This window comes from Electrona antarctica (genome assembly GCF_951216825.1).
Source record: "Electrona antarctica genome assembly, chromosome: 21".
Lineage (NCBI taxonomy): Eukaryota > Metazoa > Chordata > Actinopteri > Myctophiformes > Myctophidae > Electrona > Electrona antarctica.
Genome location: NC_136802.1, coordinates 8041885 through 8054324, shown reverse-complemented (window position 1 = coordinate 8054324; position 12440 = coordinate 8041885). Strand labels below are relative to the sequence as shown.

The 12440-nt window shown below is 42.8% G+C and overlaps 1 protein-coding gene across 2 annotated transcripts in view; it reads left to right on the top strand.

Moving 5' to 3' along the window:
- Positions 1–12440, top strand: part of actn3b (actinin alpha 3b) — a 57831-nt gene that overhangs the window by 26047 nt on the left and 19344 nt on the right. The window contains exons 2-8 of one of the 2 annotated variants that reach the window (XM_079490860.1): positions 595–709; positions 2819–2938; positions 5354–5440; positions 8861–8948; positions 9308–9386; positions 9829–9910; positions 10443–10528. In XM_079490860.1, coding sequence (XP_079346986.1) covers positions 595–709; positions 2819–2938; positions 5354–5440; positions 8861–8948; positions 9308–9386; positions 9829–9910; positions 10443–10528 — 657 coding nt within the window. Of the gene's footprint in view, positions 1–594; positions 710–2818; positions 2939–3823; positions 3853–5353; positions 5441–8860; positions 8949–9307; positions 9387–9828; positions 9911–10442; positions 10529–12440 lie in introns of those variants that run through there. The other variant, XM_079490861.1, reaches the window with a different exon arrangement.

Here is a 12440-nt window from a genome sequence, read left to right as displayed (position 1 = left end):
GTTGCCTGGCCCAGTGATGATGCATGGATTGGAACCAATGGAGTTGTCCCTCAGCATTAGGCACCGTTCCACTCACACCAAAACCAGGTGCTTTGAGCAGCTGAGACTCATTTCCATTTGAGTGTGATCTGTGTTGTCAATCTGCTACAAATACAACCCATTAAACCTGCCATGCAGCAACACACCATGAGAGGAAGAGTTCGCTCATCACATGAAATCCCTGCCTTTTTTGATAAAAAGCCTATATCCTTGAAAAAAATGCTTGAAATGTAATGCCCTGTCTGGCAAACTATCAACACCTATTTATATAATGATGTTTTTGTGTGGTTGTTTGTGTGGTCTGTTTGTTTTAAAATGGACCACAATGAACACAAGCTTCATGAACCCCGATTAAGTGAAATGTAAATTAAGGAATTAAATAACCTTGTTTGCAATCATGTTGTGGTACCGTGTGTGCAGTTAGTTACGACCACAAATAGAGCTCTAAAGAGATTCTGATTGAACTCGGTGTACTGTATGTTAACGTCTTCTCCATTTTCCTCTCCTCCTCTCCCCTCCTCCCCCTCTCTCTCTCTCTCTGTCTCTTTTCTCCAGACTTTCACAGCTTGGTGTAACTCCCACTTGAGGAAGGCTGGCACACAGATTGAGAACATTGAAGAAGATTTCAGAAATGGCCTTAAGCTCATGCTGCTGCTGGAGGTTATCTCAGGTGGAGCCGACACACACACACACACACACACACACACACACACACACACACACACACACACACACACACACACACACACGCAAGCGCGCATGCACACGTGCACTGTCTCAAACTAACATGCAGTGCAATATCCATGCATGTATGTATATATGGACACACACATTTACATGAAAACACGCTCGGATAGAGCCAGATTCACAGAATCATTTACGTTTTGACTGCATGATGTCATCTTACAGCTGAAAGTCATTTCAGGTGACGCACGCACGCACGCACGCACGCACGCACGCACGCACGCACGCACGCACGCACGCACGCACGCACGCACGCACGCACGCACGCACGCACGCACACACACACACACACACACACACACACACACACACACACACACACACACACACACACACACACACACACACACACACACACACACACACACACACACACACACACACACACACACACACCCCTCTCGAGATGCACACAGGCAAGACTAATTAACTGACGCAATGTTAACCGTGATAGAAGCAAGCACATACAGTACAGTACATGCCACAGACTAAAGGTGGTTGCACTGGATGCGTTACTGAAAACCGATGGAGAATGGATACTGAAACCGATGGAGAAACGCCGCTAAAAATCTGAAAAACGCGCTCTGTGTGCAGGGACCTTTAAAACGCATCCAGTGTGCAGGGACCTTTAGGCCGCACAATATATGGTTATCGTATTGTTATTGAGGTATGGACATCCGCAATATCAGTATCGCAAAAAGGCAACGGTATCGCAATATGATATATCGTCGATATATCGGCTTGTTATTATGCCGTTTTTTTTAATAATGTTTAGTTTTCAATGTTGCAACACTTAAAATATAGAATATGACATTTTAACGGTAATATCTTATATATATCACACCATTTGGCATGATATATGAAATTGTGTCCATATTGTGCAGCCCTACCACAGACACACACACATTACACTGATGATGTTGCTGCCAGTTGGACTCTCTCTGGTCACAGTCCAATGGTCCATACAGGAGCTGTCCATAGTACACTGGAGCTGTCCATGGTATCCATGGTACACTGGAGTTTTGTTAACCCATTTTGGGCGGTAACCCCTTTTGGTGTTAGCATTATGTTATGCTTTAGCTATTGAAAAATAGCAGATCTACAAGCTGATCTACAAGCTCATAGCGCTTGTAGGTCTGCTATTTTTGAAAAAACATAGCTTTTTCCGAAAACTGTCAGGATGTAGAAGACATTTTTAGAATCTGATCTCAGGTCAAAATGGGTTAAAGAGAGCTGGCTCTTATCACCCTCTCCGCCTGAACACTGGTCTGACAATGTCATTCTGTATCGTTGCTGTCGGGCAGAAACCTCCTGTCTCCATATTTTAGTGTTTTTCGTAAATTAGTGCCTTTCTAAGTGGCAGAACCTCGAAGCTCCAAGCTTTGAGCTTTTGCTATTTTTTTTAATTGAATCCTATTGAGGAGCGACTTCCGCACACTCGACTTACTAATCAAAGCAGGTGCGTCGGCGACAAAGCAGCCGACTGCAGACACGTAGGAGAAGGGACTCCCTCCTTCTCCTATATGTCTGCATTCTGTTGCTTTGTCCTCAGGCATGAGGAAGGTCGAAAGACCGAAACGTTGCATTTATTGTGGACATTCCATAAAAAGCTCTTGAACCAGCAAGTGGCAGTGTGCGGGTCTCCCTCCTTCTTTTAATTGAATCCTGAAAAGTAACAGTCTTGGACATGTGAAGTTTCCACCCGACAGAGTTGTTGTTTCTCTCAGTTTTGACTGGTAGCCTTTTAATGTGAATGAAACCCTTCTCGATTATAAACCTCATTCTTCTTTTGGTTAATTCGTGACATTATAAAAGCCTCTTCTTAATCAATGCGAAGACAATTTGAGATTCAATTGTGCAGTGTGCCTTGCATACTACAGTATGTTATCATTATTGGTGCTTCATGCACACACTTAATTGACCTAATAAGAGACGTAACAAGGTGAAGTAGTGAACACAAATTCTTTCCCAGTACGGGGAGGAAATCAGTAGTGAGTGTGTGTAAAGGCTAATAAAGATTTCTCCTCCTTTTCAGGGGAGAGGCTGCCCAAACCAGACAAAGGCAAGATGCGTTTCCATAAGATTGCCAACGTGAACAAAGCTCTGGACTTCATCTGCAGCAAGGGGGTCAAGCTGGTGTCTATTGGTGCTGAAGGTGTGTTTTCCTCATGTTTTTATAATCATAATTAATAATAAATAATAACAATGATAATAATAATAATGATTTTATAATCATTTGTAGTAGTAGTAGTAGTAGAAATAGTATTTAATCTAGCGTCCCTATTCTGTGCATGTCATAATAGGCAAACATTTGGCAAAAATAGCAGATGTACAAGCTCACACGTGTCAACGTTATGACGTGTTGTGAGCTTGTAGATCTGCTATTTTTTGATGAAGAGATGTAGACGGACAAAAAGGAGGGGACTAATTGTAGACCCCTGGGGTGCTCCTCCGGTCAACGGAGTGCACAGGATTTTAATTGGTTAGGTTCGTTTGCAAACAGCCCTGGTGATTCATTCTCAATGCTTGTTTAATCTCCCTGCAACGCCAGATGGGCGTAACAAACCACATTAGCATGCTATATGAGTTCTCCATCCATCACAGAAAAAAGTACTAGATCAGAGGCTTTCAACCCTGTTCATATCAAGGCCCATTATTTACTCTGCGTTTGAGCCACGGAACCACCATTTGATGAGATTTAGCCTCTCAGACCCAAAGCTAAAGAATATTTTGTTTTTGTATTTTGGTCCACAATTCCATGCTGTATTGATATGGTACCATAGGAGACGTAACAGGCAAACGTTGATCAAAATAATAATGATTTCACATTCTCTAATTGTGTAGATTTCTTGTAAATTAACGTAGTAATGCAGATGTAACTCTTGAGAGTGTAGAATGAAACCGAATGGACCCGTAAGGGTGCATTTCGGTTTAATTTTACACTCTCAAGAGTTAAAGATCTACAAGGGTTCATTTGGTTACCAACTCTCCATCATTTAGCATGGGGACCACCTGGAAGGTTCTAGTTATTCTTTTAGGGAGTCAAGCTGGTGTCTATTGGTGCTGAAGGTGGCCACTGGTGGCCCCCGGGCCACTGGTTGAAAACCACTGTACTAGATTGACTTTTAGACGGTAAGAAATCTTTAGCGTGTGGGGCTAAATGGTAAACCTCTTTCCTACATACTGTACACGTAGGACGTCTTTACTCCACATTAGAAAAAACAAGATCTTCTCCCCGTGTCCCCTAGGGTAGGTACCCTCACAAAAAACATGCAGTAATCCTGGTCTCTAAACTGCCTCCCCCTGGCCAGCTGGAGCGCCTGATGGTGGGGAAAGGAACTGGTTGGAATAACGTGTTCCTTCCACACGCTACGTCCAACCAGGGAAACTCCCCCCTGTCAGGTGTAAAGGAGCAACTTGGACACTCAGGCATGAAGGAAGCATGAGTTCAAGTCCGTTGCTCTCCCCAGGTTGGCGGAGGGTGTGTAGAGCCCAGGATCACATTAGATAGATACTTGACACAGGGGTGAAAAATGGGTTACAAAATCGTGGGATAAAAATTATATATATAAAAAAGAAAAAACAAGATGACAATTCGGTTTATACGCCAAATTTCATATGTGAATTATTGTACATTATGAAACAAACTGTCTGTGAATGCAGACAGTATTCACTGTATATTAAAGCGTGCAGTCTGTCTGAAGACTAGCAATTAAACGGTAGTGAATGTTAATTCATGATTTAAAGCCATCTATCTACGGTATGTGTAGATATGATTCTTCAAAGATATGCTTATTACTTTAGCGATGAAACGAGTGATGTAATGTTGATGTCGGCACTCTCTCAGAAAGCACTGAGAACATCCTCGCTTTACGGGCTAAACTCATTCATGCTTCAGTGGAGAGTTTCAAAAAGGTGTGATTAAGTATTAAGTGTGTTTTAATAGTGATTGAAAAAAAGGTTTTGTTAATGTTAAATCTCTGTATTCTAATAGTAATGTTCTAGTCTGATAGTATAGTTTGTTTGTTCAGTTTCAGGTGCGTTGCCAATTTCACAGTGAGTTCTGTTGACTGTCTCCTTATTGGATACAATTGGTATTCCAACTTCAAAAGACATGGAGACTCCTATCAGAATATAGATATTTCTTAGTAATGTGTCCGACTCTCTGTGAGAACCAGGCTCCCAAGGTTATCCTGATAAAACCTTGATTGAGAGATATGCAACACTTCCAGCATTCAATAACCTTCCATTCCATTTGCTAGGTTTATTTTTGAGAGACTCCCTTGTCTTGTAAAATGCAATTCATTTCACTTCAACTGGAATAGAACTAGAACTTTTGTACAGCAATTTATAAAATCTCTCCACTTTGTACAGTTTCATGTGTGAGATATACAGTATGTCTTTACTATGTGTGTTTGTGCGTGCGTGCGTGCGTGTGTGTGTGTGTGTGTGTGTGTGTGTGTACACGTGTGTGTGTGTGTGTGTGTGTGTGTGTGTGTGTGTATACACGTGTGTGTGTGTGTGTGTGTTGTGGCTGTCACTGATGGACGTGTTTGGTGATTGGTTGCAGAGATTTGCGACGGTAACGTGAAAATGACCCTTGGTATGATCTGGACCATCATTCTTCGCTTCGCCATCCAGGACATCTCTGTGGAAGGTCAGTGTGTGGCCGTGTGTGTTCCCCCCCCCTCGTGTGTGCGTGTGTGTGTGTGTGTGTGTGTGTGTGCGCATCCTCACACACATTTTACTGCAATTACTTCACATGACCTTCAACAACAACATCAGTGAAGCAGATAAAAAACACATACAGTATATTGTTGTGGTCGGTCAGAAACCTCTTATCTCCCTATTGTTGTTTTCTTCACAAATGAACGCCCTGGCCTACTGGATCACACCACAGCAGTGGTTTTACACCGTTTTCATATCAAGGTCCATTATTTATTCAGCATTTGATCCACGGAACCACCATTTGATGGCATTTTGCCTCTCAGACCCAAAACTAAAGAATATTTTGTTGTCGTTGGATAAGATTTTGTCCACAATTCCATGCTGTATTGATTGATGTCGGTACCATTAGGAGAGATAACAGGCAAAACGTTGATCAAAATCACAATTCTTCTACATTCTCTAATTGTGTAGACTTAAATACACACTCAATTGTTAATAATAAGGGTCCATTTGGTTACCAACCCTCCATCATTTAGCTGTGGACCACCTGGAAGTAACCCCCCTCAAGTTGAAAACCACTGCACTACAGCATCAAACAAAAGCATCAAAGAGTAGCAGATCCACAAGCTCAAAAAGCTTGTCGATCCGATGATGATACGCAACATCCTGAAACACTAACAGTTTGGGACATATACGAGGTTTCCATCGGACAGAGACAATACATACAGCACTGTATGTCACGTGAAGGCCATACGCTTTCTCTTTGACGTTATATTGCAGCCAGGCGCCACACGGTCACGGACCCATGCAGGGCGCCATGCGGTCACGGACCCACAGTGGCGTGCACAGACATTTCAAATCAAATCAAATCAATTTTATTTGTATAGCACATTTAAAAACGACTCTCATCGTACCAAAGTGCTTCACAGGTCACAGAAAAACAATACGATACAGTGCAATACAGTACATTAATCAGTGAAACAATAAAATAAATAAAATAAAATGATAAAAATGCATAGTTATGGTACAGTAGTCAAGAGAGATGTTAAGCAGTTAAAAGGCAGTACGAAAAAAAAAACGTATCCTAGGTATAAAGTGCACGAGTATTAGGGGGACTGGAAGGCTTGAGAGTAGAGGAACGTTTTGAGCCTAGACTTAAAACTCTCAGTGGAGGGGGCAGATCTGACAGCGAGAGGAATGCTATTCCAAAGTATAGGAGCTGCGACAGCAAAGGCTCGGTCGCCCCTGAGCCTCTTCCTTGTTGCTGGGACTACTAGGAGTCGTCTGTCTGCTGACCTGAGGGTCCTGATGGAGGAGGAGTATGATAGGAGGTCAGAGATGTAGGAGAGATGTTTAGAGGGGCAGGTGCTCAAGTGAAAAAAGGGCACCTTGTGCAGCGCGTGGAACCGGCCGGTTGCCTTAATAGTGTGACATTTATAGATTGTGGGGCCTAAATAATATATTAGAAGCTTTTTATCAAGAATTGATCAATGTCACCATGGTCCACATACTGTACAGTGTACACTGTACAAAATAAGAACAAAAAGGGCACATTGCCAAAAGGGCAGGGGGTGCTCTAGCACCCCCTAGTGTCTATCTGTGCACGCCACTGCGGACCCATGCAGGGTGCCATGCGGTCATGGACCCATGCACGGTGCCACGCGGTCACGGACCCACTCAGTGCGCCATGCGGTCACGGACCCATGAAATTCACAAAGTGTGTTTCTTGAGAACACATGTACAGTTCAACAACATACATGGTATATGCGTTCGTTCCCGCCTCAGTGTTGCAAGAAGACATTTAATTTCACACTCGACGAGCCAACAACAAAGGCTACAAATGGCACTGCACATACAAGACGTCAGCGCGCCGTAAACATATTCAAATTAAGACGCGCATCGGTGGGTTTGATGTACGTACGTATACGCACGTCCGCAAGCGCGGAGGACGTCGCTTTATATCATACATCGGCGACCACCGTGACCGTGTTCACGGGTCAACAGGCTTTCAGCATCAAACACCCAGACCGGGCCATTAATGCTGAACGAACGAACGCAAGACGCCGTGTAGATATTCAAATCACGGGGCCACATTTAAATTAGTCTAACCAACGAAAGCTTCCGTTTTTAAATAAGTGTGTTATAAACTCGTCGTGTTGATTTAAGACTGATTCTATCAGGCCGAGTCCAGTACAATGATTCATACAGTTCAGTGACTCAGACCCTGCTGCAATGTGCTGCATGGCTCACTCATTCCTGTATTCCTCACGTTAAAAAGTCTTGTCTCATTCTCTTGTCCTTATGACTCTCTGTCCGACGTGCAAATACACGCAGCACTTTGAGTCACACATTTTTTTGTTCACGCAGCATGTTATGATGATTGCTCCACAAAGAACTTTGAATGATTGATCGTCCTTTAAGCAAACTGACTCGGAGGCCCAGGGATTTAATACCTTATTCATAAAGCAAGGTTTTTTTTTGTACACACTCACCATCTCATCATAAATGCCCAATGACTAAGGCTGAAATCAAATTGGAATTTCTCCCTCCCACTCTCATATCCCCGTTCCCCACCTGTGTTGATTTCGTCGACTAATACTATGACGAAAAATGTTCGTCGACTACCTTTTTTCACTGATGAAAACTAAATGGAAACTGAATGAAAACTGAGCTATGACGACTAAAACTAAGACTAAATATACTGACAAATTCGTCAACAAATAAAAACTAGACTAAAATGTTAGGAAGGGACTAGACTAGTGGACAAGAGATCCAGTAGAAGTCATTTTACACTTGGTTGCATGCTGAAAATAGCCGATCTACAAGCTCACGCCACGTTGTGAGCTTGTAGATCGGCTATTTTGTGTAAAATCAGTCATTACGACGGCATCAAGGCCCGCCAAAATACCTTTTAGTCGACTGAAATCTTATGACATTTAGTCGACTAAAACTAGACTAAGACTAAAACATTCCAGGTGACTAAAATGTGACTAAAACCCTTCTCTCTCTGTCTCTCTCTCTGTCTCTTTCTCTTTCTCTCTCTCTCTCTCTCTCTCTCTCTCTCCGTCTCCGTCTCCGTCTCCGTCTCCGTCTCCGTCTGTCTCTGTCTCTGTCTCTGTCTCTGTCTCTGTCTCTGTCTCTGTCTCTGTCTCTGTCTCCGTCTCCGTCTCTGTCTCCGTCTCCGTCTCTCTCTGTCTCTCTCTGTCTCTCTATCTCTCTCTGTCTCTCTCTATCTCTCTCTATCTCTCTCTATCTCTCTCTCTATCTCTCTCTCTATCTGTCTCTATCTGTCTCTCTCTCTCTCTCTCTGTCTCTCTCTCTTTCTCTGTCTCTGTCTCTCTCTCTCTCTCTCTTCTCTCTCTCTCTCTCTCTCTCTCTCTCTCTCTCTCTCTCTCTCTCTCCCCCACAGAGACCTCTGCCAAGGAGGGTCTGCTGCTGTGGTGCCAGAGGAAGACTGCCCCCTACAGGAACGTCAACGTGCAGAACTTCCACATCAGGTGGGCCTGCGGCGCCACACGGTGGCCGCCAAAGGGAGCGACCCCCCCCCCCCCCACACACACACACACTCCGTTTCATTCCCTGCCTCCTCCTCCTGCTTTTTTGCCATAATACAAAATAATTACTCTTCTTCACCATCATGTTCTGCTTTGTTTCCCCTCAAGATGATGACTGACGTCTTTGCCTTTTGATTCTAAATCTTATCTTTTTTCTTCTTCTGCCCAATCATCACTCCTCCTCCTCTCCTCTCCTCTCCTCTCCTCTCCTCTCCTCTCCTCTCCTCTCCTCTCCTCTCCTCTCCTCTCCTCTCCTCTCCTCTCCTCTCCTCTCCTCTCCTCTTCTCCTTGGTGCGTCTCAGTTGGAAGGATGGCCTGGCTCTGTGTGCCCTCATCCACAGACACAGACCCGACCTCATTGACTACTCCAAACTGAGAAAGGTGCCCTCTCTCTCTCTCCTGCCTCTTCAATTTCCTGTTTCATGTTTCTATGCTCAGGCTGCAGTTATCGATTTAAAAAACTCACCTTTTGGTTGCCACGCTGATCTCTACTCTTCTATCGTAGTCTATTTTCTATACTCCATTGAAGTCTTTTCTGTAATTCTGTTCCTCCACTTTGCACAGTATTTGCCTGAAGCAAATACATATAAAGTCATGCCCTTGCGTATTGTAAACAATAATCATGTAGTATGCGAGTGAGCTATCTTATAACCTTTGAACATTTCTGATTATTTCTCCTAGCAGGTCTATAAGAGACTGTGCAATTTTCTCCTTAACAATGTGTGCTTGCAAAGGAGAAATGCATCTGACATCTTGTGTGCGTGTGTGTGCGTGTGGTGGTGCGTGTGTGTGTGTGTGTGTGCGTGTGTGTGTTCACATGTAGGATGACCCCATCGGTAACCTTAACACTGCCTTCGAGGTGGCAGAGAAGTTCCTGGACATCCCTAAGATGCTGGACGCTGAAGGTGAGCGTATTATGAGTGTCTCATACAGGAGTGTATATTCTATACATTTACATTTAAACCACAGCAAAACAGACTGCCAGGCTCACATGAAACATACTTGACTAAAAATAAGGGCCATTCACACCAAGCACGATTGTTCACCATTGTACAGTTTATTTTTCAACCACGGTTCACGTTTTAGATTGTTATTAGAGAAAGTAAAAGATGAGTGTCCATTCTTTTTTATTTGCTGCTTTCTTTCGTTTTCGTGATATTAGCTATTTTTGACAGGGGGGGCGGGGGCATTCGAACAAGTGGCTAAATTTTTTACAACATTTTACGGCAATTTCTTTGTCATTATTTACTATAGTCCTACTAGACCCCAATAAATTACATCTGGCCACAAAAGATCACGGGATCTATTGAATGTGAAGGTTTTTAGTTGGGTTTTTTAATTTTAACACCACCTGGTTATCGGTATAAATAACAAGCAGTGACAACATGAAGTTGTGTAGAAAATGAATGAAGGTCCAATGGTTTGTCTTCTCCACAGATATTGTGAACACCCCCAAGCCCGATGAGAAGGCCATCATGACCTACGTGTCCTGCTTCTACCACGCCTTTGCTGGCGCCGAGCAGGTAAGATAATGTGCTGCAATCTTAATTAGGACTAATTGATTCACGGATTGAATCATTCCTGGGAATCCTCGTCAGATTAGAACGATGATAGAAGTCCTTACATGTGTAGCGTGTGTAGCGTTTACATGCGTAGCATTAGTGTAATTACTATAGGGCTTATCAAAATAACGGTTAGGGCTGTCAGTTATTACATAATCGTCTAATCGCAATTATCTCACTCATGGCCAAGGACTTAATTAATGTGTATTTCATGAAATCCCCCATGGCCAGGAACGTGTTTAACGTGTTATTGAGCTTTCTATTAATTAATAATCGTCTCGATCATATTTACCGTATAGCTGGGCTCTCGGTCGATCGGCAAACGACGTCAAACTCGCCAACATTGCAGCTGTACGGAAAGCTTGAATTATCCTCTTTCAATCTGTAAAGTTTTTGTATCATAAAAATCCACCGTAGACATGTTATGAGCTACTTCCTGTAAAGAAATTAGTATTGGAGTTTGGAAGCACTCGTTTTTTAGTATAGCAACCTCCTGCATTATGTGCAAATTCAAAACAGGTGGCCACACAGGGCTTTTGAGTGATATCCAACGAGCGCTCCCAAACTCTGCACAGCATTTCTTGACAGGAAGTAGCTCATAACATGTCTACGGTGGATTTTTATGAAACAAAAACTTTACAGATTGAAAGAGGATAATTCAAGCTTTCCATACAGCTGCAATGTTGGCGAGTTTGACGTTGTTTAATACAATTAGAGAGGACTTTTCTGTTTGGATGAATGGGCTGCCAATGGGAAGTTGCACCTAGTTAGCACATTGCTGGCAAGATGGCCACGGTCTGAACATCGTCAATATCCCTTTATCTCGGAATTACGGCTCAGATCGATCGGATTGAACAAAGCGACTATGTTTAGTGGCTCAATTGTAAATCCCGGTTAAAATATGAATGCTTCTAAAGACTCTTAAATAGACGTTCGTCACATTAGCTTTAGCGCACAGTTGCTACAAGCTTACAACGCATCACTTCTGCTATTTATACCTTTAGTATAAAATGTATAACAATGCCAGTAATGTCATGGCGTATTTCAGTTATGTGCTCCCTGTGCTCTTTTTCATTAGGAAGCCTAAAGGGCGAAACAGAAATGTAATTACTATTTATAATGTTCCAATTTCCACACACAATTAAATCATTAATCACAATTATTTGTGTGACAATAAATGGTCAAACTAAATGTGTAACGGTGACAGACCTAGTAATTAACCCGGGTTTACATTACATTTAACTTTCTCTGTTGTTGCTTGAAAAATAACCCATTGAAGTTGTTACATTTTACAGCTGCGCATTCAGACAAATATGTAAAAAAACAAACACCGCTCATCTGCTGAAAAAAACTTAAGTGAGGTGCCGGAGTCACAGAAGTATAACGAAGAAAAAATAAAGGGAGGCTCCGCACACTAAAATCTGTGCACAATCGAAGGATTTATTATTTTATTTACAAGCTTCCGGTCTACTCATGACCTTCTTCAGGCATCTGTGTATTCAGACATACATTTCTTTCCACATGCCCGTAGAAATCTAAAGATTGGTCCAGGCTTAAAGCCGCACTGGAGAGTGTTCGCACTTTGCATACAATAACGGCCCCATAAGTGGCAGCAGTAGAAGCGTATCAGTATCCATGTAAACGCAATTGTGACTTTTAAGGCAGAGCTTGCCACCTTGCAGCATTGGAGGGGTTAAGTTAATTTTGCATCCATCCCAATACTTTGCTTAAAAGGGTCCTCCGAATCACATCCGTTAATACTGTGTTGTTCCTTTTTGATTGGTCGAATTGACTGGCACACTAAACAACACTGTCAGGGTTGATTTAATAAGCGCACAGATTAATCGATACGAGACGGCAAAAAATCACCCAC